Raw genomic sequence first — 27,977 nt, forward strand, 5'->3', positions numbered from 1 at the left:
TGTTGTCATGGGGGACTTCAACTTCCCTTATATAAACTGAGACCTCCTTAGTGTAAGAGGTTTAGATGGGGCAGAATTTGTTAGGTGCATCCAGGAGGGTTTCTTAAATCAATATGTAGATAGCCCAATGAGAGGAGGGGCTGTACTGGACCTGGTGTTGGGTAATGAGCCTGGCCAGGTGACTGACCTTTCAGTGGGAGAACAGTTGGGGAACAGTGACCACAACTCCTTAGGTTTTAAGATAGCTCTCGATAAGGATAAGTCTGGACCTTGTAGGAGAGTATTAAGGAGTTCCAGGAGCATTAGGCAGTAACTAGGGAGAATCAATTGGGAACAGCTGTTTTGGGCAAGTCCACATCTGACATGTGGAGGGGGTTTAAAGACCAACTGCACAGAGTACAGGACAGGTATGTTCCAGTAAGAAGGAAGGACAAGGATGACAAGGTAAGAGAACCTTGGATGTCGAGACAGGTGGTGAATTTAGTCAAGAAGAAAAAGGAAAAGTATGTAAAGCTTAGGAAGCTAGGATCAAACAGAGCACTTGAGGATTATAAAGAATCCAGAAAGGAACTCAAAAAGGGAATTAGGAAAGACAGGAAGGGCCATGTAAAGTCCTTGGCAAGTAGGATTAAAGAGAATCCCAAGGCATTCTATACATATATCAAGAGCAAGAGGATAACCAGGGAGAGGACAGGACCACTCAAGGATAAAGGAGGGAACATGTGCTTGGAAGCGGAGGATGGGGGTGAGGTCCTTAATAAGTACTTTGTATCAGTATTTACCAAGGAGAAGGATGTGGAGGACAGGGAGATCAGTGTGCAGCATACTAATATGCTGGGCATTTCAAGATAAAGGAGGAGGTAGTGTTGGGTCTCTTAAAGAGCATTAAGGTGGATAAGTCCCGATGGCCTGATGGGATATACCCCAGGTTATTGAGAGTGGCAACAGATGAGATTTCTGGGGCCTTGACCAATATCTTCTTGTCCTCTCCAGCTACAGGCGAGGTCCTGGAGGACTGGCGAGTAGCTAATGTTGTTCCATTATTCAAGAAGGGAAACAGGGATAATCCTGGTAACTATAGACTGGTGAGTCTCATGTAGTGGTAGGGAAGTTACTGGAGAGGATTCTTGGGGATGGGATTTAAGAGCATTTGGAAAACCATAGCCTAATTAGGGACAGTCAGCATGGCTTTGTGCGAGGCAAGTCGTGCCTCACTAACTTGATTGAGTTTTTTGAGGATGTGACGAGGGTGATTGATGAAGGTAGAGCTGTGGATATTGTCTACATGGATTTCAGTAAGGCATTTGAAAAGGTCCCTCATGGGAGGCTCACCCAGAAGATTAAGATGAATGGGATCCACTGTGAATTGGCCGTTTGGATTCAGAACTGGTTTGCCTGTAGAAGACACAGGGTAGTGGTTGATGGGACTTACTCTAGCTGGATTTCTGTGACTAGTGGTGTTCCTCAGGGATCCGTACTGGGACCTCTGCTGTTTGTGATGTATGTAAATGACCTGGATGAAAATGTACATGAGTGGGTTAGTAAGTCTGCAGATGATACAAAGATTGGTGGTGTTGTGGACAGCGTAGAAGACTGGCAAAGGATACAGCAGGATATAAATCAGTTGCAGATATGGGCAGAGAAATGGCAGGTGGAGTTCAACCCGACCAAATGCGAAGTGTTGCACCTTGAGAGACCACACGTAAAGAGACAGTGCACCGTTAATGGCAAGACCCTTAACAGTGTTGATGAGCAGAGGGATCTTGGGCTCCAAGTTCATTGCTCCCTGAAAATGGCTACACATGCTTGCCTTCGTTAGTCAAGGTATTAAGTTCAAGAATCAGAAAGTTATGTTGCAGCTTTACAAAACTTTAGTTAGGCTGCATCTGGAGTATTGCATTCAGTTCTGGTCGCCCCATTATAGGAAGGATGTGAAGGCTTTGTAGAGGGTGTAGAAGAAGTTCAAAGGAGATGTGCGGGGCAAGTTTTTTACACAGAGACTGGTGGGTGCCTGGAATGCGCTGCCTGGGGTGGTGGTGGAGGCAAGTACGATAGGGGCATTCAAGAAGATCTTGGGCACATGAATGTGAAGGAAATGGTAGGATATGGGCACTGTGTAGGCAGAGGGCATTGGTTTAGTTGGGCATTTTATTACTAATGTAATTGGTCCGGCACAACATTGTGGGCCAAAGGGCCTGCTCCTGTGCTGTACTGTTCAATGTTCTATGTAAGCTGTCCTTGATCCTAGCAGTGTGTGTTTTCTAGCACTAAAGGCTGGGTTTGTGAATCATCAACCGGGGAGCTGGGGAGAGCATCAAAGCTGGGGAGGGGTGTCGGGATCAGGACTGGGGAGACTCACAGTTAGTAATTGATGGGGGGAATCTCAAGCAGGAGACCATCCCTTCTTGTTGGGGGGTTGGTGGGGGAGTGGAGAAATGGATCTGGATAAGGGCAGGGATTGTCCGCAGGGTCTGGGAGATCACAGGTTCAGGAAGGCCTCAGATAGTGGTCGAGGGCTGACTGGAGATTGGGAGATGTTGGGGGGAGTAACTTCAACACTGTGTTTGTGGTGGGAGGGGGCGAGTCATGGATGCAGGCAGATAATTTACTTACCTCGCAAGTCTTCAGGTTTGGGCCTGTAGTATGTGAGGACCACGTGGCCTCAACAGTGCCCAGTGGGTGCTTCCCAAACAATGTGATCCGAGCTCCCCTGCAGTGCTCCAAAGGAATGTTGTATGGGGAATAACATTGCCTCATGCAGCCTCAATGTAGAAGTCACACTGTGGTCAGAAGAGTGACTGACAAGGGGAAGCATGTGACTAAAGTTGGGAACTATGCAGAAAGGACTGGGGCAGATCAGCCATGATCATATTGAATGGTAGGGCAGGCTTGAGGGGCCGTGGCCTCCTCCATTTTCCTATTTCCTTGTGTTCTTATGTAAGTTTCTCAGTTGGCGCATTGCAATCTGGAAATGGCTGGAATGGTGATCTACTCCAGGGAAAAATAAACAGCGCTGAAAAAAATCATGGCTCCCTGTGATCTAATTTGTGGATAGAATACTTGCATTTTAGTCACAGGTTTAGATCTGACATGAGAAGAAATTTCTCTTTTCAGAGAGGGTTGCAGATCTTTGGGATTCTGACCCAGCGGAGGGTGATTGCCCAGCCATTTACATCCCAGGCTGAGAACGATAGATGGGTCTTGACCCAAAACATCTGCCTCCACAGATACTGCCCAACCCATTGAGTTCCTCCAGCAGTTTGATTTTTTGCTTGAGAATGAGAGATTGTTGAGGAGGTGTACAGAATCAGTCATTGAAGGATAGGGCAGGTCCTAGGGGCTATTGCTGCTCCAATTTTCTGCACTTTTATTTCATAACTTATGTCCTTCTGTACAACCAACAATTCTAAAGTGTATTCACTATCATAACATGCAAGGTGCAGGGAGCAGTTTCTGTGTAGCAAATTCCCACAAACAACTATAAAGACTGTTTAATCTGTTTTTAATATTTCTTATTTTCTGAATAGTCCTGTTGAAAACCTGTGGACCTGGAGGTATGTATAAAATATTATCATTTCAGTGCAGCTTTGATGTCCCACGGGTTGAGTTAATCCTAAATTAATCTGCTTGCTGATGCCCCTTAAGAAATTTCTTATTAGTTTCATGGCGCAAAGTTAATTTTTCTCATGACTATAAAGGTTCTGTTACAATGGGCAGCACTTACATCAGTCATTGTGATTCTTTAGGGAGGAAGTGATCAGAGACATCTCATCCAGCACACCTCAGCAGAAAGCTGAGAATAAGGAGATCATCGAACCACAAGCAAGGCACCCTGAAGTACCGGAGTGGAAGCTTAATGCTACGCTAACAGCAAGGATAAGGTAATGATCTGCCTTCTGCAACAGGTGATCCTTCCAAGCATCCCAGTACTGAAGACACAAGAGACCACGGATGCTTGAACCTGGAGCAAAGAACGAGCTGCTGGAGGAACTCAGCGGGTCAGGAAGCATCTGTGGAGGGAAATGGACAGTCAACGTTTTGGGTCGAGACCCTTCATTTGGACTGAAAGCGTAGAGGAGAGATATCACCTCCCTCTGTCACTATCTCTACCCTTCCCTACTCCATCTGATTCCTTCTGCCTGTTACTGCTCCTCAACTAGATCCACCTAATGCTTGCCAGCTCTCCTTATGCAGGGAATGGAGGGATACGGACCATGTGCAGGCAGAAAGGATTAGTTTAATTTGGCATCGTGCTCAGCACAGACGTGGTGGGCTGACGGATGTGTTGCTGAGCTGTACTTTCTATGCTCTATTGCCCCACCCCTCCCTTTTGCCCCTGTATATTGGCTCTCTTCTCCCCTCTTTCAGTCTCGACTCGAAACGTCAACTGTCCATTTCCCTCCACAGGTGCTGTCTGACCCACTGAGCTCCCCCAGCAGCTCACTTCTTCTCCCAGTTTTGAATACCAGACCTCACAATGCAAATCTAATGGTTGAAATGGGTGGCACTGTGGTGCAGCACTTAGTGCTCCTGCCTCACAAGTCTAAGGACCCTGGTCCTGTCTCTCTGTGACCGCATGGGTTTCCTTCGGCTGCTCCGGTTTCCTCCCATGTTCCAAAGACGTGGATGGGTTGGTTAGATGACGACCATAAATTACTCCTTTGTGTAGGTTAGTGACAACAAAGAGTCAAAGGGAAGATGTATGAGAAAGAATAAGTTTCAGGGGTGCAGGGAAGACAAGATATCTTTATTAGTCACATGTACATTGAAACACACAGTGAAATGCACCTTTTGCCTAGAGTGTTCTGGGGGCAGCCCGCAAGTGTCGCCACGCTTCCGGCACCAACATAACATGCCCACAACTTCCTAACCCATACGTCTTTGGAATGTGGGAGGAAACCGGAGCACCCGGAGGAAACCCACGCCGACACGGGGAGAACATACAAATTCCTTACAGACAGCAGCCGGAATTGAACCCGAGTCTCTGGTGCTGTAAAGCGTTATGCTAACCGCTACACTACCATAATGAGAGGTCAAATGGAACTAATACGATTACTCCCTGCAAGCTGGCATAGACCCAATGGGTCGAATGGCTTCCTTCTGTGTTGTTATGCAGGCAGTCCCCAGGGTACAACAGGGTTCCGTTCCTGAGACTTGTTTGCAAGCCAGACTAACCTCATTTAAGTCGGAAGTGAACAACAAGTGCGTGGGAGAGGATCACAGCAGCAGCTCTGACGGGAGAGCGAGCCGGCACAGGAAGAGCGGCCACCTGCCGGCCTCACTGACTCAGTGAGCGAGCCTGCTCAGCGCTCCCGGCTCTGCTCAGCTCGTCCCGGCCCCCCAATTGTTGAAGCTCGGGCCAGCGGGAGATAGTGGGGAGAGAAGGCAGGCTGAAGTGCCCATTTCCCACCCTGCAGAAAGTGCCTGCAGCCCAGCAGCAGTCAGGAAATCCATCCCCATCCATTCTGCCGGTCTCCCAAAAGCTCCTTCATATGTACAGCGTGACGTAAGTCAGACATTTGTAACCCAGGAAAGGTACAAGATAATTGTTACTTTTCAGTTTTGTTTCCCAATGTCCTCACCTATTCTACAAAAGACATTGTCTGATAAAATAAGAAATGGGACGAGGAATAGGCCATACATTTCATAAAGCCTGATGCACCGATCTATAAGATCACTATTGATCTAACCTTTGGCCTCAGCTCCATTTTCCTGCCTGATCTCCATAACCCTCGATTCCCAGATAGTCCAAAGTTTTGTCTCTATCTTGAATATACACGCAATGTACCCTGCGTTACGGCAATTTGTGGAACAGAAATTCACTTAACAGAAATTCGCCCTTACAGAATTTACAAGTCACTACCAAACAATTTGAAACACAGAATAAAAATTTGCTCTTATGGAATTTATGTGACAGAATAAGTAAACTAAATCAACACAAAATGCAGAAGAAGCAACAAATTTTGTCAATTTTTGTCAAGGTTCACGTTACGGAAAATCGCAACACGGACAGTTTTCTAGGAACGCAACCCCTCCATTACACAGGGGTGTACTGTAATGGGTCAGCATCCACACCTCTCTGGGGGTAGGGTATTCCAAAGATTCTCAGTGAAGAAATCTCTCATCAAGTCAGCCTTAAATGGCTGACTTCTTATCCCTCACTGGGGGAAATATCCTCACTACACTTACTCAGTCAAGCCTGCTCAGGATCTTTAAATGTTTTGATAAGATCATCCCTAATTCTCCTAAACTCCAGACAGTATAAACCCAATCTGTCCTATCTTTCCACCTATGACAATCCCTTCATCTAAGGAATCAGGCTAAGGATCAGGTTCACTGCAGCTGCCTGACCTCTGGAACTTAACCAGTTTACCACATGTAAACTAACAAGAGGGTAATAGCTTTTACACAGGGCTTAGCCCCTCAATTTCAGATATAAGAGATAAGATATCTTTATTAGTCACATGTACATCGAAACACACAGTGAAGTGCATCCTTTTGCATAGAGTGTTCTGGGGGCAGCCCGCAAGTGTCGCCACGCTTCCAGTGCCAACATAGCATGCCCACAACTTCCTAACACGTACGTCTTTGGAATGTGGGAGGAAACTGGAGCACCCGGAGAAAACCCACGCAGACATGGGGAGAACGTACAAACTCCTTACAGACCACGGCCAGAATTGAACCCGGGTTGCTGGCGCTGTAAAACGTTATGCTAACCGCTACACTACCGTGCCTGTCTAGAGGCTCTAGAACTTTAGACTGTAGTCCTTCCCCACAAAGCTTTTGCATTGGCTGCACCAAACTTCAGTGCACCTTTCACAATTTCAGAACAGCCTAAGGCATGTTATTTTTTAAATTTCATAAATAAACTTTATTCATAGAAAATATGTACAGGAAATACAAAAGGCAGTGCATGGCTTTCTTTAGATTCAGTGTCATTCAGTCACATTCATAGTGTAATTAGGTACATACATCTGTACCGTTAGCACATTCTGTGTGCAAGGCACCACTGCCACTTATGTGACCTCTTTGGCTGGTACAAACTTCTACACAGGGCTTAGCCCCTCAATGTCTAGTGGCAGTAGTACTTTAGACTGCAATCCTTCCCCACAAAGCCTATGCATTGTGTACACCAAGCTTCAGTGCGTCCCTCAGCACGTACTCCTGCAGCCTGGAATGTGCCGGTCGGCAGTATTCCCTTACGGACATCTCATTGTACTGGAAGACCAACAAGTTCAGGCAGACCAAAGAGCATCTTTCACCAAGTTGATGTCCTTTTACCAACACCTGATGTCTGTCTCGGTTTGTGTCCCTCCGTAGATCAAAGAGTCCGCTGTTGTGCAACTGCTCAGGATGAACTTCAACAAGGACACTTGCATTCTTCTCCAGACCTTTTTTACAAATCCATAGTCCACGAAGGGGTCTCATCCTCATCGCAGCTGTCTCGAGGGTAGCATGCACTTGTGGGCAAGACATCGAGTTTGTAGGAAGGCTCTGACTGGGAGAGTCCCTCTCACTGCCAGTCAAGTGAGATCTTGCTGCACATGGAGTGTTCTGGCAATGAGGCATTCTGCCAGATGATCTTGACGGTCTGCCTGGGAAACCATCCCACAGGATCCATCATGTCCTTCTCCCACAGGGCCTGCAGGATGTTCCGTGCTGATCACTGCCTGATGGACTTGTGGTCAAAGATGTTTTCCTGAAAAATCTTTTCCACAAAGGACAGCAATGTCCAACTGAATGGAACATTGCACGGCAACGAGGCCAGGCCCATCCTACGCAGCACTGATGAAAGGTAGAACCTCAGCACATAGTGACCCTTGGTGCCCCCATACTTCGGTTTTACACACAGCTTGATGTAGCCACACACAAAGGAGGTCATCAGGGAGAGGCCAATGTTGAGTACATTTTTCCACCTGTTGTCTGGGGACGTGCACCATTGGACATGTTCCATCTTGGAATCCCAGATGAAATGGAGGAGCAGGGGTGGACCACACCCGCACCATGTACAGCAACACCAGGAGCACCTCAAACTGAAGACTTGACAGTCATTAAGAAGACCACTGCTCCCACAGTCCCAACTTTTGACTAACCTTGCCTATCCATCCCAGCCAATTCTTGTCGCACTCACCAGCTCCTCCGAACCAGATCCCCAGCACTTTCAGGACGTCAGACATGATGGTGAAGGGAGCAGGATTGATGGAGCTATTTGACAAAGAGCATGGCTTCGCTCCGGCCCCTGAGGCCAACTCAAACTGGTCGCAGATGCTGACCAATCTGCGGACAAGTGGTGAGTCTGAGCAGAAGACAGTGACGTCATCCATGTACAGGGAGGCTTTGACCTGAATGCCTCTTATGCCTGTGTCCTTCCTGATGGATTCAGCAAAGGGTTCTATGCAACACACAACGAGGACGGGAGGTTGGGCAAACCTATGTTACTCCAGACTTGATGGGGAAGCTGTTTCCCACTCATTGAGTTGGACTGCACTACGGATATCTGTATACAGTAGTTGGATCCAATTCCTGACTCCCTCCCAAAAGCCCATTTTGGAGAGCATGTCCATCATGTATGCATATGATATCCTCTTGAAGGCCTTCTCCTGGTCCATGCTGAGCAGGCAAATGTCCACCCACCTTATCTTGTACGAATGCAATGGTCTCCCCGAGCAGTGCAAAGCTGTTGTCATTGTGGTTCTTTTGAAGTGTAGTAAAGTAGGAAAGTTGAACCCAACTTACACCGAGCAAGATCTCACAAACAGCAGAGTGGCATTGACTGGGTCAACAGATGTTAATATGCAAGCTGGCATTCAGCACCACACTGAGAAAGTGGTGTACTGTCAGAAGTGCTGTCTTTCAGATGAATCATTACCCAAGAACTAAGAACTCTGAGCTTCTCCAATTCTGGTCTTTTCCACCCCTCCCAGTCTGTTAGTGGCTCTCCATTCAGGTGCTGAAGCCCAGAGCTTTGAAATCCCTCCATATTTCTGTCCTGCTTGAAGATATTCCTTGGAACCCACCTCTGAATGAAAAGCATAAAACTTCAGATGCTGGAAATCTGAAATAAAATATAACAGAAAGTAAAATATAATCTGAAATAAAATATAACGACATCTGTGGAGAGAGAAACAGGATTAACATTTCTTCATCAGAACTGGAAAGGTGAGAAAACGACCCTGATTTAAATTGTAGAGAGGGAAGGGTGGACAGAATACAGGGGATATCTGTGTTAGCAGGGACCTAACTGTTCTCTGTTTTTATTTTTGTATCTTTTGGTTATTTCCCTTATTGTCTCTTTATGTGGCTTGAGATCAAATTTAGTCTGATACATTCCTTGAACAAAGGGCACTATCAACATCACGTTTCTTGTAGTTTGCGGCTGTGGCAGGGGCTTTGAGGTTTTTTTAAATTGTGTTTTGTATTCTAATTCTTGCACTTCATTGCCAGCCCTTTGGGTTCAGTTTTGGATCATCCATTGGAGGCCCTGTGCAAGGTGGAGTGCAGTGACTCCAGGTGCAGACAGTTAATTCATTTGAGATTTCTATTAGTTATGCCTGAGGTGCATTTCCAATGGAATGGAGTAGTCCTAACGCTTAGTTAACTCAGCGAAAGGAATGCAGAATTATAATAGGCACAAAAGTCCCAGTTATCACAAGTTATTGGCAAAGGCTGGGCAATATTATTGTTCTTACCACACTTTGCAAAGGATATACCTGTCCGGAATCATGGGAGTGGACAGACCTAGGTCCCAACTATCTTGTTCACCTAGGGAGGGAGCATTTCAAGTGGCAAGGCCCATGGGGAAAGGTTACGCAGCAGATCAAGGAGAATTGTAACTTGTGCCAGAAAGGAGGGAGGATTAAGGTAAAGAAGGAATAAGAAAAATGAATAAGAAAATGACAGTGAGTAGGCTGACTGTGTCAGGACTGCAGATGTGCAAGGCATTAGAAATACATTTTGGGGAACTGGATTCCCTAATTAAAATGAAATGACATATTGGAGTCTTTGCTTTAACAAGATTGAAAATTAAAAACAGTTTAGTCACATGAACTGAAAGAATAGAGATAAGTTGTTTTCCAGAAATTGATAAGTCATGAAAAGATTTTTTTGCCAAGAATCTATACTGGCATCACTTTATTTTCCATTTGTTCAAATAATTTGGAAATAATGTTTACGAAGTTTGCTGTGATAGCAAGCTCTGAGTATAACAAGTGCAGAATACAGGAGCAGACAAACAGGGAGAGCAGGCAGGTAGTGAGAAGTTGTGGATTAATGTTTTGGTTCACAGAATATATCAGGTAGCTGAATGGAGGAACCACAGGAGAGATTGGACTGTTGATGCCAAGATCTGCAAGGGGTTGGGGATCAATTGACTTCATGTTGAAGAATATGTAAGTGGGAATATTGGTCTTATATAATTGATCATTAAAACAATACGGGTTAGGAGCTGTGGGCACGTTATGTTGGCGCCAGAAGAGTGGCGACACTTGTGGGCTGCCCCCAGCACCTTCTCAGTAATGCAAAAAGATGCAGTTCACTGTGTGTTTCAATGTACACGTGACGAATAAATAAATATCTTATATCTCATAATTTTGTAAACTATTACATAGTATCTTAGGGATTCCATTACAAGAACGAGCTTTGGAGCCAATGCATCGGACAGTGAATATTCATTGCAACAACAACTTGTGCTTCACAGCATCATTGATATACTAACATCCCAAGCCACTTCACAGCAATCAAAATTTGACATGGCGGCACAGAATGAGATACCTGAATAAATGATCAAATGTTGGTTATACAGGTTGCTTTTAAAGGCCTGACAGAGGTTTAGATACAGCAAGAATCAGGTTTAGAATTAAAGGCAGTTAGGTGTATTGAAAGAGGTATATGTAGGTTGTAAATGGAGATAAGAAGGATAGAGATTTAAGGAGGGTCATTCAGAGCGTAAAAATCAGGCAGCAGAAGGGACAGATACCAGTAGATTCAGATTAGTTTATTGCCGTGTACACCAAGGTGCAATGAAGTTCCTTGCTTATGTGAACCTCACAGGCGAAACAGTGCACAATACAACAATAGATATAACAACAAGTGCAAAAACAATGGAATGGTGCAAAGTGTAGCAATGCAAACTGAGGTAGTGTAAAAGAAATACTGAAGTGACAATAGCAGAAGAGGTAGAATTAAATGTTCCAGAACGTGACACCACGTGAAGGGGATGTTAAAGAGCTGATTGGTTCAGAAATAAATCTATTTAATTTCAGGATATGAAGATGCCAGAATCAAAGGAATGCAGACACTTTGAGGGTTGTGAGATTGCGGGAGATTACAGAGGCAGGGAGGGATAATATCATGAAGGGATCTATAAACCAGAATGAGGATTTTAAAATGGAGCCACTTGGGTATTGATTATTAAAGCTTGGAGATGATGTTGAATTCATGCAAGACATTGATTAGCTGGCATTGTAAACAGTAATAGTTATTCAATTATACAACCATAGAAAAGCAGATTACAGATATTATAAAAAGCTTGAAAATGTGTGTTGGCACAGAGAGGAATGAGGGGAAAGGTTGATGAAACCTTTCAAAATTATGAAAAGTTTGGAGAGGGTGACTGATGAAAGATTATTTCCAACAACAATATTTTTGAAATTGACACTTAAGGAATAAGTGGAGAGGTTAGAAGATTTATTGTTTTCAACCAATAGTATTAGAACATATTCAGTGAGCCAAGATAATAACAATATGAAAGATACAGGATAAATACTTGAAGAGAAATCAGATAAAAAGATTGAAAGAGGTGGTGAATAGACTAAGAGTAATCCTTTATGCGGCAAAATGCATTGAAGAGTAACAGTAACCTCTTTAGAATCAGGGAATGAATACAATGGCACAGAAGGAGGTCTTCAGCTCATCATGCTGTGAAGTAACGATTCATAAGTCCATCTCACTAAGTCTTCCATTATAGCTTGTTCTCTTGTCCATTTCCATCACATAGTTACCTTTGATTTTTTTCCCATTGCTGTCTTAAGCAGTCCTTTTCACCTTAAAAACTTGCTGCATTTTAACAAACTTTTCATGTCCATCTTACTCTTACAGCAACTCGCTTAATTGTCCAATGTCCAACACCTGTACTTTCTCTGGGCTGTACTGCAGGATCTCCTGTCTCTGCTATAGGAGAGCCCTCTGGTGGACAATAAAAATCTGGCAAATATCCCGGAAGCCCTTGGACCCGAGGTCATTGGAGCTGCCGGAGGTCTTTTAGCCCCTCAAGATTGATCTACCATTCAGTGAGATCGTATCTGATTTGTGACCTAACTCCAGCCACCTACCTTTCCCCATTTCCCTTGAAGACACACCAATCTCAGATTTAAATGTAACAAGTAACCTGACATCAGAGATGGACATAAAAGACTGCAGATGCTGGAATCTGGAGTAACAAACAATCTGCTGGAGGAGCTCAATGTGTTGAGCAGCGTCTGTGGAGGGAAATAGACGGTCGAAGTTCTGGGTTGAGACCCTTTATCTGGACTGCTCGAGCTGAAACCTCGACTGTCCATTTCCCTCCACAGATGCTGGCTGACCCGCTGAGTTCCTGCAGCATTTTGTTTGTTGATATCAGAGATGTGTTGGATAATAGGATATTTGGCCACTGTAAATTGTGCCTTGTGTGCAGGTGAGTGGTAGAGTCTAGGGGGAGTTAACGGGGAACCTGGGCAGAATAAAATGGAATAAATGTAGGAGTAGTGTAAATGGGTGTTTGCTAGTCAATGCAAATTGCAGTGATCCAAAGGATCCATTTCTCTGTTAGGTGACACTGTCACTCTATAACTCTGCTGCCTGGAGAAGAGAATTTCAAATTGCTACAGCCTTCTGCATGTAGATGTGTTTCCTAACTTCACTGCAAAAAGTTCTGGCTCTAATTTTTGACATTGCCTCCTTGTCCTAGACTCTTCAGCCAGAGGGAATAGGTTTCTCCATCCACCCAATTAGTTTCCCTGGTCAAATATAACACTTCCATTCGTCTCTTTCTTAATCTTCTAAATTTCAGAGATTGCAACCCCAATTTGTGTAATCCCACTGAAACACTTGGAGCCCACATCTCATCAGAAATAATCTAAAGCTTGGACAAAGAGCAAGATTTTAAAAATGAGTAAAGAGATTCAGAGATTAAATTCCAGAAGCTAAGAGCAAAAAACAAAGTGCTGGAGAAACACAGTGGGTTAAGCAGCATCTGTGGTGAAAAGGGAGAGTCAACATTTTGGGTCATGACCCTGCACAAAACGTTGACCATCCCCCTGCCTCCACAGGTGCTGCTTGGCCCCCTGACCTCGTCCCGCAGTTTGTTTTTTGCTTCAGATTCCAGCATCTGCAGTCTCTTGTGTCTCCAGAAGCTAGGAAGTCGGCAGCTGAAAACGCAGCCATCAAAGGTGAAGTGATCAAGAGTTCAGAATTGGAGGAGTGCCGACATAATTGGAGGGTTCTAGGGCTGGAGGAGATCACGGTGATGGAGAGGGGTGCAGCCTTGCAAGAATTTGGAAACAACAGTCAGAATTTTTAAAGTCAGTGGGGTGAATGATTGGCACGGGTTTGTAGACAGCAGAGTTCTGAATGACCTCCTGTTTGCAGAGAGTAGAATGGGTGGGGTCAGGGCCAGTCTGGTAAAGCAAAACCTTCAAAATGAAAATTAAAGTTCTGTTTTTCTGTTCAATCAAGAAACCAAAGTCTAAGAACAAAAAACACTCCATTGTATTATGCTAGACCTGAACTTCCAAAAAGAAATTAAAATTCAAGGAAAGTGAAAATCAAAATATTGGAAAGCAGAAAAATAGAGACTGGGGATAATTAGGAGCAGAGATGATCACAGTTTCATGGTTGTTGTGGTCGATATTGTTGCATGTACCAGGATAAGACAGAAGAAAAACCTGGACAAATTGCTTATAGTTTTACATTTTCTTTCAGACCTTTCCTCTGAATCCTTCTAGAACATAGAACATTACAGCACAGGACAGGCCCTTTGGCCCACAAAGTTGTGCCAACATTTTATCCTGCTCTAGTATCTATCTAACCCTTCCCTCCACATAGCCCCCTATTTCTCTATCATTCATGTGTCTAGGAGTCTCTTAAATGTCATAGAGTCATACAGCACAAAACAGGCCCTTTGGTCCAAATGGTCCATGCCGACCAAGACACCCATCTAAGCTAATCCCATTTGCCCGTGTTTGGCCCATATCCCTTTAAGCCTTTCCTATCCATATACCTGTTCAAGCGTCTTTTAAATGTTGTTAATGTACCTGCCTCAACTGCTTCCACTGGCAGCTCGTTCCATATACCGATCACCTTCTGGGTGAATAAGTTGCCCCTCAGGTTCCTATTAAATCTCTCCCCTCTCACCCTAAACCTATGTCCTCTCGTTCTTCATTCTCCAACCCTGGGAAAAAGACTGTGTGCATTCACCCTGTCTATGCGCCTCATGATTTTATGCACAAGTATAATTATGTTATCTTATATATCTTCGTCACTTAAAATTGACTTTCTGTTTTCATTCCTAGGAAAGATATTCTGAGGTTTCTGGATGCAGAGAAGGACATTTCAGTGCTGAAAGGAAAACTGAAGCCGGGAGATATCATCCATTACATTCTTGACAGGGACAGGACTCTGAATATATCCTATAGCCTGTACGAGCTATTACCAAGGACATCACCAATGAAAAATAAACACTTCAAACAATGTGCAATTGTGGGAAATTCTGGGATTCTGCTCAACAGTGGCTGTGGGCAAGAGATTGATGCTCATGAATTTGTGATAAGGTAACCATATGCCTTGAAAAGCAAAACATTGCAGATGCCAGAAATCTGAAATTAAAGCTGAAACTGCAGGAAATATTCAGCAGGTCAGGAAGCATCTGTGGAGAGAGAAACAGAGTTAATGTTTCAGGCTGATGACATTTCATCCAAGCTGGGAAAATTTAGAAGCAAATTCTAAATTTTCCCAGTTCTGCTCAGAAGTCATTGATTTAAAAGTTAACTCTGCTTCTCCTCCCACAGATGCTTCCTGAACACAAGGTAACAAACCTACTTGGAGAGAAGTGTAATAAGGAAAATCACTGAACAAACATTATTTTAAATGAAGGACGTGCTGGATTGTAATGGATAGAAGAATGGCTGAGCTACAGTAAACAGACAGCAGGCAGAAATGGGTCTTTATCTGTCTGGCAATACATAATGAACTGTGTGCCAAAGGATTGGGCCTCAGCTTTGTACAATTTATATGAATGATTTGGGCAAAAGCATTGAAGGTGTGGTTGTCAGATCTGCTGATGACACAAAGGTAGGTGGGAAATTAAGTCCTGAAGAGGATTTAAGGTGGCTACAATGAGTTATAGATAAGTTGTGTGAGTGGGCAAAGATCTGGCAAAATGGAGTATAATGTGGGAACGTGATGAAAGGTTTTATAGGGCTCTGAGAAGCAGAGTGATCTGGGCTAATGATCCGTAAAAGGCTTGTGTGCAGGTGCAGCAAAGCTGACAGAATGTTATCAACTATTGCCAGGGATATTGAGTAGAAAACTAGTGAGGTGGATATATGGAACAAACTGCCAGAGGAAACTGTAGAGGCTGGTACAATTGCAATGTTCAAAAGACATTTAGCTGTGGTACATGGTTAGAAAAGGTTTAGAAGGATATGGACCAAATGCAGGCAGATGGGATTAGTTCAGATAGACATGTTGGTTGGCATGGACAAGTTGGGCTGAAGGGCCTGTTTCCATGCTGTATGACTCTATGACTCTAGAACACTGCCAAGAAGATACACCAGTTGCCGTCTGTTGGACTTTACCACCTGCAGTTGGCTTCAGGTAGAAACAACAGTGATCACCTTTCAGGTGTAACTTAAAGCTTGTAAAATGCTTTGAGACATCCTGGGCATGTGATGGTACTACAGAACTGCAGGTGGCTTAATTGGCTACTGTAAGGTGCCCTGAGTGTAAGTAGGTGGTAACATCTAAGGAGAGTTATTGGGAATGTGAAGGGAATAGGCTATAGGGAGCATAGATTTGATGGGTTGAATAGCCTCCTTCTATTTCCCAAGGATGTATAGAGTCATAGAGCAATACAGCGTGGATACAGGCCCTTTGGCCCAATGAGTCCATGCCGACCATGTTGTCTACCTAGCTAGTCCCAGTTTCCTGAATTCGGCCCATATCCCTCCAAGCCCCGCCCCTCCATGTACCTATCCAAGTGCTTCTTAAATGAGACTATTGTACTTGCCTCACCCACTTCCTCTGGCAGCTCATTCCATATACTCACCACCCTCTGTGTGAAAAAGTAAGGCTGTATGTGGGAAGTTTATTTCTTTATTTCCTCCCCTGATCCAGTAAAAGATGTTCTAGTTTATTTGTACTTATTGGAATAACAGAAAATCAACCTCAATCACATGTGCCAAATGCACATGTAAATGCACAACTTCATCAGTTGTGTCCACTGTTCACAAAGTTTAATTGAACTTCATCGAATCGAAGAGCTCAACAGTTTTAGGATGTGTGAGTGGCTAAGTTTCAAATCCAGAGCCTTTTGTGGTATGTGGGGATTTCCAGTTGGTTTACTGCACAAAATTTATCACCATGCTTTTCTCTTCTAATTCACCGTGATTCCCCTTCCCCTTAGACCCGTTGGTAAATGCCCCACCAATGTGCCTCAGAGCAAGGCAGTCCAAGAAATTCCCAGGTATAATCCCTGGGTTGGGCTGGGCTGGCATTTGAGGTCTGACTATTGGTGTTGGCAGAGCACATGTTACTTCCTGACTGTTATTCAATAACCCCTGCTCAGAGGCCTTCAACTGTGGATTTTGGATGAGAACAGGTTCTTGCTCCACCCACAAAGCCCCATGGTTGAATAGTTTGTCTAATATCTGCCTTGAAAGATCACTGTCCGGGCAGTCCCCAGGTTACAACAGGGTTCTGTTCCTGGGAACTGGTCGTAAGCTGGAACAAACAACAGTGTGTGGGAGAGGATCACAGAAACAGCAGTGACAGGAGAGCAAGCAGGGTTGGGAAGAGCGGCCGCCAGCCGGTCTCACTGACTCAGTAAGTGAGTCTGCTCAGTGAATCAGCCCCTGATGGTTACAGCTTAGGGGTGGGAGGGGGAGTTGTGCTGGGTTGGGGCGAGTGGGTAGAGAAGGCACTCGGAAATGCCCTGTTCCCACCAGGCAGAAGATGACTGCAACCCTGCAGCAGCCAGCAAATCCATCCCCATCCATCCCACCGGTCTCCCAAAGGCTCGTTCATACGTAGGGTCTGTTCATAATTCGGGCATTCGTAACCTAGGGAGGACCTGTAGGTGAGAAACTACAACACACAGAGCAAGTCATCAACAAACTATAATGTCCAATCTTTTGTTTTAACAAAGGTAATAACATTTAGTCGTCCTGAACTATAGTCTTTCTGAACTAGGTGGGTCTCTCCTCTAAGTACAGTGGTGTTGACGTGCCATAGCAAGTATAAGGGTATATAATGGGCTGATCACAATGTAACTCAGAGGTGTATATGTCAGTGTCAGTTATCTTGGAGGTAGTTATTATCAGATGTCATTTACAGCCAGGCAGATTCACCCTACCATGACCATGTTATTTGCCTATTCTGTGTGATGATAGCACTGTGCACTATAAAAGTAGGAATAGAGATTGACGAGATTTCAAAAAAAGGTGAACAAAATTCTGGTGTTTGAAATTGAAATTGAATTGAAAAGTAGGACAGTTATGATAAGACTGTACAGAACTTTGGTTAGACCACGGTGAAGAGCTCTCTATATCATTTGCATTCTGCTATTGTTTTTCCCTTGTACTACCTCGATGTACTAATATGATGAAATGATCTGTAGGGATGGCATGCAAAACAAAGTTTTTCACTGCACCTCAGTACATGTGACAGTAATAAACCAATTTACCAATTTTCACAACAAGAACACAGAGGCATTAGAGGAGATATGAAAAGAATTGCCAAGAATGATACAATACCGAGATATTACTCCAACCAGAAAAAGGCTGAAGAATGATAGTCTTCCAAGATTATGAAGAGATTTGATAGGTTAGATATAGTGATCAGAAATAAAGAGAGTTCAGAGAAAAGCTATCTTGTCCCAGAGAGTAGTGAGAATGTAGAACTTGCTGTTACAGTCATTATAAGTGTTGAAGACAGGATATATGCTTCAACTACTCCCTTAAATGGAAGTATTTGAGGAAAGCTTGAAAAGAAAGGAATAGAAGGATATGTAGGCTGCACAGTGGCAGAGCTACTAGAGCCACTACCTCACAGTGCCAGAAACTGGGGTTCAATCCTGACCTCGGGTGCTGTCTGTGTGGAGTTTGCACGTTCCCCCGGTGACTGGATGGGTTTTCTCTGGGTGCTCCGGTTACCTCCCATATCTCAAGATGTATGTGTTGGTAGGTTGATTGCCCACTGTAAATGGTTCCTCTGAGTAGGTGCATGGTAGTATCTGGGGTAGTTGATGAGAGTGTGAGGAGAATTTAGTAAAATGGGATTAATGTAGGATGAGTGTTAATGGGTGGTTGATGGTTGGCATGGACTTGGTGAGCTGAAGGGTCTGTTTCTGTGCTATGTGACTCCATGACCCTATGTTGAAGGAGATTAGTTGAAAAAGGGGTGAGATGAAGCTAGAATGGAATGTGAACCCAAACATAAACTAGATGGGTTGAATGGCCTGTTTCATGCTGTAACACTTCATGATCTGGAGGCTTCAACTCAGTCATCTATACACAAACATTAACAACTTCAAACCTTAACCCTGGCAGAGTCATCTGTGGGATCTCCTCCACACTCCATGGTTGCTTGGCATTTTACAGTTGTGCTTAATGCCTCTTTAATCATCTAGAAATTCATGAACTGTCAGGCACATTTCATTTCAATTGCACTCTTGGATTTAAAAGCTGGAATCCTCTGAGAACACTGGATTAAGTCCTAACATGCAGTTCAATTGGATTAGCTGGCCCTTGCTGCTAATCAGCCTGAAACAAAATTTATGCATCGGTGTACCATCAAAATCTCAATAGACTATTCAGTACTTGCCATCAACGGTCAACGTATACATGAGGGCAGAGCCTCTTGCCTACTGAGAATGGACATACTATTTGTAATCCCATTGAAAGGCTCTTTTAATAATATTCTACTCAATGCCTCTTTCCTGCATGTTTCATTCCATTTGTAGTCTGTTAAACTCATTAATTCCCTCGATATGAAAGCAGTCTGAACTCTTGACCTCTCTTATTTGTCCTTGATTTCACCCCCATACCTCGCTCCTAAGAGGCTGCTGTGTGAGTGAACTATCCCTGGTGGCTTCCCATCCGAAGTATTAACCAATGTATTTCTAACCTGAAGCCGTAAAAGGTCATTATGTTTCCACGCTTTTTCTCCATCTTCTTGTACCTTCTCTCTTCCCTTTTCCGCTTTTTACTTCCTTTCTCCACTTCTTTCTCTCTTTTTTGCCACTTTTCTAGTCCGAGGTTGCACAGAGTGGTGGAACAGGCTCGAGGCAGTGAGGCTCCACTTTCTGAATGTAACAATTTCCAGTTGAGAGCCATACTTTTGAAAAGTTTCCGCCTGCTGGGTTTTCCTTTTATTTGCATCATGCAGGAGACACAAAGATTAATTGACTCGATGCTTTGTTTCCCCCAGTTACTGGGAATTGTTGGCTTAATATAATTTTATTTCACCTTATTTGGAAGTTGAACTTTCTCACTCACATAATGTCTACATAAGTCAAATTGCTAACTCTGAATATACACAGGAGACTTCATCTCATCATCAGTGGTCTCAAACTGCCCTCATAGAATCTTAGAATCCTTCAGCAGAGAAAGGGGGCTTTTCAACCCACCTCATCCATGCTGGCCGTGATGCTTATCTACGCTAATCCCACTCACCTGCATTAGGCTCGCATCCCACTATGTCTTTTCTATAAAGTACCTGTCCAAATGCCTTTTAAATGTTGTAATTGTATCTGCCCCCATCACATCCTCTGGCAGCTCGTTCCAGATAACCATCACCCTTTGTGTGAAAAACCTACCCCTCAGATCTCCTTTAAGTTTCTCCCCTCTCATCTTAAACCTGTGCCCTTTAGTTCCAGACTTCCCTGCCCAAGGAAAAAAGACCCTGACTATCTATCTCATGTGTGCCTTTTATAGTTTTATAAATTTCTATAAGGTCACCCCTCAGCCTCCTATGTTCCAGCAAGAATAAACCCAGCCTATCCAATCTCTCCTTATAACTAAGCCCTCTATTCCAGGCAACATCCTGGTGATTCCTTTCTGCACTTTGTCTATTGCTGCTACATCCTCTCTGCAGTGTGTACAATAACTGCATACAATACTCCGAGTGTGGTCTAACCAATGTTTTGTACAGCTGTAACATGTACTCAAGTACAATCCTCAAATACTTAGCCCTGTTCCCAGACTCTCAGTATTGGTTGCCCAAGTCCATCAATGCCTTGCCCATCCTTCTCACAAGAACTGGGAAACAAACATTTCTGATTAAATACAGAAAATGCTGGAAACATTTAGCAGGTCAGGAGGCATCTGTGGAGAAATAAAACAGAGTTAGCATTTCAGGTCAAAGACCTATTGTAACCTGACTGAAAGAATCAAGGTTCTCCTTTAAGAAGCTTTTGATCCCCACCTGCAGTATTTTTCTTAAAAGTTAATGACAAAAACAAAAAGCAATATTTCCAATGTAGTGTTTTTCAGTCTGGAGATGTATCTTCATTCCTGGAGTCTCCATTTAGAACATAGAACATAGAACATAAAACAGTACAGCACAGTACAGCACTGGAAGGTATCCCTGAGTAACAGATTATGCACCAACCTCTTGCGTGAAACCTACGTTGTGGCTTGGCCAGACAATTGCTGGGAGCTGGGGCAATTGCCCAGAGCAAGAAGGTTATGGTTTGATATGTATATCCTTTCAGCTGAATATGAAACTGGAAGGTAAACAGGCTCTTTTATAGGAATAAACGGAATTGTGGTAGGATTCAAGAGTTGCCCTTTAACAGAGAAACTCATCTCTTTGAATATCTAGTAACAGGATTTTGAGAAGGCTGAAGAGAGGAAAAAGTTAAAGTCACAAATGACACTGAAGTGCTTTCATTAAGTCCAACAACAGTGGGGTGAATGACAAGTTAATAGTTGGTGTTACTGTTTCAGGATGTTTGGCCATTCCTGAAAGCTTTTAACTTCTTCTTCAAATGGTACATGTGACAGTAAATGCCCACTGAAGCAAAGAAGTGAGACGTTAATATCTTATCTGAACAACAGCAATATTGGTAGTGCAGCACCCCCACTGTGGTTCATTGCAACTTCATCCTAAATAATATGTTAGTGTTCTGAAATTTGGCTTGAACCTTCAGCTTCTATGTTATGGCACGCTGACTCTGTATGTGGGATATCAAGGAATTGACCAGTCAAGGCACTTTTTCCATTTGATACCACCTTATATTCCTCAGTTCCAGCACAGTGTCAGTCTAGGATCAGAGATAACAACAAACGATTAACTTGCAACTTAATTTGTTTTAAGGTGTAATCTTGCCCCAGTTGAAGAATACGCACAAGACGTTGGTTTGAAGACCGATTTGGTGACTATGAATCCTTCGGTGGTGCAACGTGCATTTGAGGATCTGAAGAACAAGACATGGAAGGAGAAGCTGCTGCACCGGTTAAAAATGCTGAACGGCGCCATACTCTGGATCCCAGCGTTTATGGCCAAAGGGGGAGAAGAACGTGTAGAGTGGGTGAACAACCTCATCATAGAGCACAAAATCCACGTGCAGACTGCCTATCCATCACTGAGGCTCCTACACGCAGTGCGGGGGTGAGTACCAGCTCCACTCCAGAACTCATGAGCCACTTGGTGGACAACCTCCAAATTGCATAGTTGATTTCACAGTGCACGTAAAATTATGAGAGTCAGAGATGGGGTCGATAGCCAGAATCTGTTTCTCGTGGTAGGGGTGTGTATAACCAGAGGGCATAGGTTTAAGGAGATGGAGCAGGTTTAAAAGGGATCCAAGGGGTAACCTTATCACACAAAGAGTGGTTGGTATCAGGAATGAGCTGCCAGAGGAGGAACAGTAACAATATTTCAGAGGCACCTGGACAGGTACTTGAATGAGCAGGGCACAGAGGGATATGGAATTAGTGCAGACAAGTGGAATTATGATTTATATGCATGATGGTTGGCATAGACACAGTGGGCCAAAGGGTCTGTTTCAATGCTGTACAGCTCGATGACTCTACGGTAAAGTCATTGGTGTACCGCCATCTCCTGAGGAAGGCTTGCCTCAGTTCTGTCACAAGCCCAATATTCATGGCAACAAATGAGGATTTGTCACAATCTCAAAAGAGATGGCGGTTATAATGAGGGTATCCATATCACCACAGCTTGAGATTTACTTGTGGGCAAAATGATTTGTGGTGTCCATTTGTCCTTTTAAGGACAATTTGCCAGCCGGCAATGGCCAGTTCTACCTCACATAATTGGACTAATTTACAAAAATGTCTTGTCTATTGGAAGGAGATATCAGGAAATTGTCGGGGAAAATCCCTTCTGATTTTCCCTCTGTCAATATTAATGAACTGGAAATTGTGCAGTATGTGCTCCTACTCATCCAATCACGGGGATTCCCAGCAGGGGCATACATAAGGCACGATATTGATATTGGTATTGGTTTATTATTGTCACTTGTACCAAGGTACAGAGAAAAACTTGTCTTGCATACCGATCGTACAGGTCAATTCATTACACAGTGCAGTTACATTGAGTTAGTACAGAGTGCATTGAGGTAGTACAGGTAAAAACAATAACAGCACAGAGTAAAGTGTCACAGCTACAGAGAAAGTGCAGTGCAATAAGGCGCAGGGGATCGTGAGGTCAGAGTCCATCTCATGGTATAAGGGAACCATTCAATAGTCTTATCGCAGTGGGATAGAACCTGTCCTTAAGCCTGATGTTACGTGCCCTCAGGTTCCTGTATCTTATACCTGATGGAAGAGGAGAGAAGAAAGAATGACCCGGGTGGGTGGGATCTTTGATTATGCTGGCTGTTTTGCCAAGGCAGCGAGAGGTAAAGACCTTAATGGATGCTGAATAATTAGCAGTGGTAATCCAACAGAATCTCCCCTGACTAATGCACAGTTTTTGAGGCTAATTTGCCACCACACTGACTAAACTCAGTACAACAGCAACTCATGTTTATATGGTTCTTACCAGAGTAGAAAGTCCAATGTTGCTTCACAAGCATAACATCGAATAATATTTGATACCAAGCTGCATAAGGAGATTACTAGGGCAGGTGACTAAAAGCTTGGCCAAAGTGGTGGATATTAGAGATAGAACATAGAGCATAGAACAGTACAGCACAGGAACAGGCCTTTCAGCCCATGATGCTGTGACAAACTAATTAATCTAGTAATCAGATGCCTAACAAAACTAATCCCTTCTGCCTGAACAATGTCCACATCCCTCCATTCCCTGCACACTCATGTGCCTATCTAAGAGCCTCATAAATGCCTCTATCGTATCTGCCTCCACCACCACCCCTGGCAACGCATTCCAGGCACCCACCACTCTCTGTGTAAACAAAAAAAACTTGTCCTGTTCATCTCCTCTGAATTTACCCCCTCTCACCTGAAATGCGTGCCCTCTAATATTAGACGTTTCGACCCTGGGGAAAAGATACTAGCTGTCTATCTATGCCTCACATAATCTTATAAACCTCTAGCAGGTCTCGCCTCAGCCTCCGCTGCTCCACAGAAAACAACCCAGGTTTGTCCAACCTCTCCTTATAGCACATGCCCTCTAATCCAGGTAAACCTCTTCTGCGCCCTCTCCAAAGCCTCCACATCCTTCCAATAATGGGGTGACCAGAATTGGATGCGGTATTCCAGATGTGGCCTAACCAGAGTTTTATACAGCTGCAACATAACTTCCCGACTCTTGAACTTAATACCTGGACTAATAAAGGCAAGTGTCCCATACACATTGTTTTACCACCATATCAACCTGTGCAGACATTTTCAGGGAGCTATGAAGTTGGACCCCAAGATCCCTCTGTACATCAACACCGTTAAGGGTCTTACCATTAACAGTGTACTGTCCCTTTACATTTGATCTGGTGGAAGATTATAGAGATTAAAACGGTAGTGACATTGGTGAACTGGGAGCCAACACATTCAGTGTGTGTGGGGATGGTAGGTGAATGGGATTTGGTGGAAGATAGGATATGGGCAAGAGCATTTGGATGAGATCATATTCATGGAAAGTGCTTGGCAGGGGACTGGACATTTGTATGTTGGGACTGCAATCTATGGGTGACAAGAGACGTTGAAGAAGGTTCCAGCAGTACAGCTGGTCGGGTGAGATTAGTCAAGTGGAAACAAGTAGTTTTGCTGAAGGATGTGGTCAGAAACACAACATGGAATGGGCGGACCAGACGTTTATGTGGAATTTGCACATCCTCCATGTGCTCATATGGGTGTACACCGAGGTGCTCTTGTTTCCTCCCATATCCCATAGACATGCTTGTTGGTAGGTTAATCGACTGCTGTAGATTACCACTAGTGTTGGTGGATGGCAGGAAAATCAGGATGGAGTTTATGGGCATGCAGGGGGGATTGATGGAATTGCTCAGAGACCCGGCATAGATTCCTTGGGCTGAATGGCCTCCAATGTTGTAGGAGAGAACGTGAGTCTGCAGCCACAATATAAACACAAACCTGCTGTGTTTTCAGTGTTGCCAACAGAAAGAGCTTCCCTTGACAAATTTCATTGTTAATAGCTGAGTATCTTCCTTGAACTTCCACGCACCAAGAGTGAATGAATGTTTGGCTGAAAAGATCAGAAGGAGATGTTGCTATACTGAGTCACCTTATCCTTCTGCTTAAATTGGTGGATTACTTGCAGCATACAGAAAGTAAATCATTTTAAAACCCTGATACCTTTCCAGCTTTAGATAAATACTCTGACACATAATTAGACTTGGCAAGGATGCAGGGAACTTTCATGGCAAGATGCTTGGAGGCAAAGCCACAAAAAATATTCCTTAGCTAATTAGGGAAAAAAAATCAGGTGGTTGTTGACTAATATTACATTCATCAATTAAAAATGTTCCTCAAAGAAATATAAATGTTAAGTCCTCGCATGTGATTACGAATGATTTTAATTACAGTTTTAAATTTGTTGCGATTATCTGCCTGAAACTGAATTCTAGGAGAGGAATGACTGCCACAAATTCCTCAGTAATGAAATAGAACTCCAGTTATCAATTAATAGAGGCAGGATATCATCGCACTTCATCTCCAATACAATTATAAGTGCACAGTCAATTTTTAAAAGCTGTTTACTGTGCTAGGAAGCACTTTGGGGGATTTTACTATGAAGGTGCTATATAAATGCAGTCATAGAGTCATACAGCATGGAAACAGGCCCTTTGATCCAACGATTCCATGCTGACCAAGGTGCCCAGTTAAGCTAGTCCCATTTGCCCACATTTGGCCCATTTCCCACTAAACCTTTCCTATCCGTGTCCCTGTCCAAATGTCTTTTAAATGTCATAATTGTACCTACCTTTACCACTTCCTCTGGCAGCTTGTTCTATATATACACCAGTCTCTGTGTGGAAAAAGTTGCCCCTCAGGTCCCTTTTAAATCTTTCCTCCCTCACTTTAAACCTACGCCCTCTAGTTTTGGACTCCTCTATCCCAGGGAAAAGACTGTGGCTATTCACATTATTCATGCCCCTCACGATATTATAAACTGCTATAAGATCACCCCTAAGCCTCCTACGCTCCAGGGAAAAAAGTGCAAGCCTACCCACCTCTCCTTATAATTCAAACCCTCCAGTCCTGGTTACATCCTTGTAAAATTTTTTTGCACCCTTTCCAGTTTAATGAAATCTTTCCTGATATGAAATTCCCAGGCTACTGGATAGTAGGACAAGCTTAGAACACAGTCTCATTTGCCTCACATTTGACCCTTATCCCTCTAAACCTTTCCTATCCTTTCTCTGGCAATTTGTTCCATATACTGTACATACCACATTCTGTGTGAAGAAATTGCCCGTCAGGTTCCTATTTAATCTCTAATCTCACTTTAAAACTATGCCCTCTAGTTTTTGATTCCCCAGACCTGGGGAAAAGTCTGTGTGCATTCACCCTATCTATGCCCCTCAGGATTTTTTACACCTCTATAAGATCACCTCACCGTCTCCCATGCTCAAAGAAATGAAGTCCTAGCCTGCCCAATCTCTCCTCATAATCCAGTGAGACCAGATTTCCAGCATCTGCAGTCTTTCTTGTATATCCTCACAAATATGTTCTGCACTCTTTTCAGCTTAGCAGCATCTTTCCTATTCGCCAAACCTGAACACAATTCTCCAAGTGCAGCCCCACCAATGTTTTGTACAACTGCAGCATAACATCCCAACTTCTTTACTCAGTGTCCCGACTGATGAAGACCAGTGTGCCAAGAGCCTTCTTCACCACCTTGTCGACCTGTAACGCCACTTTCAGGGATCTATATACTTGTACTCCTAGTCTCTCTGTTCTACAATGCTCCCCAATGAAAGTCCTGTGAAAGTCCTTCCTTGGCTTGACAATCCTTTGATTTTTCATTTGCAACTGTTACATGCTATTAAGGGGTGTGATCCAAATAGTAATGGGAAGGCTTTGCCCAAATACATCACTAAAGAGAAACCACTGAGTCCATGCAACTAATTGTACTATAGGTCAGACACACTTGTAATCAGACCTGTAGTCACTTGAATATGCAGGGATGGAGGGATATGGATCATGTGCAGGCAGAAGAGATTGAGTTTAATTTAGCATCATGTTCGGCGCAGACATCTTGGGTTGAAGGGCCTGTTCCTGTGCTGTACTATTCATTCTTCCATGATTACACTTGTCAGGATGAGACCTACCACCTTCTTGGAAACTGCTAGAGTTTCTCTTCAGGCACAGTAGTGTAGAGGGCAGACACGATAGTGTAGTGGTTAGTGTAACGCTATTACAGTGCCAGCGACCTGGGTTCAATTCCGGCTACTGTCTGTGAGGAGTTTGTACGTTCTCCCCGTGTCTGCGTGGGTTTCCTCCAGGTGCTCCGGTTTCCTCCCACATTCCAAAGACGTACGGGTTAGGAAGTTGTGGGCGTGCTATGTTGGCGCCGGAAGCGTGGTGACACTTGTGGGCTGCCCCCAGAACACTCTATGCAAAAGATGCATTTCACTCTGTTTCGATGTACATGTGACTAATAAAAGATATATCTTATCTTATATCTTACTTTGGCATATATATCTCATCAAATACATCTGTAATATAACTGATTTCCTTCTCCCTAGGTACTGGCTGACTAACAGGGTCCTGATCAAACGCCCCACTACTGGCCTTTTGATGTACACACTTGCCACTCGATTCTGTGATGAAATCCACCTTTATGGCTTCTGGCCCTTTTTTAAGGACCAAAAAGGGAATGCAGTGAAGTATCACTACTATGACAGTCTGACGTATGAGTATAACTCCCGGGCTACACCGCACACAATGCCACTAGAGTTCAAGACACTGAAAAACATGCACCTCAAGGGTGCATTGAAACTAAATGTGGGAGAGTGCAAGTTGGCAACACAGGGTTAGAAGGAAGTGAAGGGAGGAGGGAGACTCTCCACAGCCAACACTGGTGGCGTCACTGGGAAGATGGATGGATCCAGGTCAGCCTCACATCGGGGGAATTGATCACTGCGAGAACAGACTTGCGTGGACGAGGCATCAACACTCTGAGCGCAAGAACATTAGAAAGGGAAGTCAAATCTCTTATTCTCTTTTATCTGAGGTGAGAAACAGCAACACAAGGAGACCACTACAGCACGATTGGACTTTTGCAAGATGCAGCAGGAGTTCCTTCTGTCAGGAGAGATCTTACTTCATACAGAA

The 27,977-nt window shown here is 43.9% G+C and overlaps 1 protein-coding gene across 1 annotated transcript in view; it reads left to right on the forward strand.

The window, feature by feature from the left end:
• st8sia2 (ST8 alpha-N-acetyl-neuraminide alpha-2,8-sialyltransferase 2) overlaps positions 1–27,723 on the forward strand; it is a 44,266-nt gene extending 16,543 nt beyond the window's left edge. Inside the window, exons 3-6 of the mRNA XM_052040263.1 lie at positions 3,747–3,881; positions 14,550–14,807; positions 21,574–21,867; positions 27,389–27,723. Coding sequence (XP_051896223.1) covers positions 3,747–3,881; positions 14,550–14,807; positions 21,574–21,867; positions 27,389–27,680 — 979 coding nt within the window. The 3' untranslated portion in view covers positions 27,681–27,723. The remainder of the gene's footprint in view (positions 1–3,746; positions 3,882–14,549; positions 14,808–21,573; positions 21,868–27,388) is intronic.
• The last annotated feature ends 254 nt before the right edge of the window (positions 27,724–27,977 follow it).

This window comes from Pristis pectinata, chromosome 28 (assembly GCF_009764475.1).
Source record: "Pristis pectinata isolate sPriPec2 chromosome 28, sPriPec2.1.pri, whole genome shotgun sequence".
NCBI lineage: Eukaryota > Metazoa > Chordata > Chondrichthyes > Rhinopristiformes > Pristidae > Pristis > Pristis pectinata.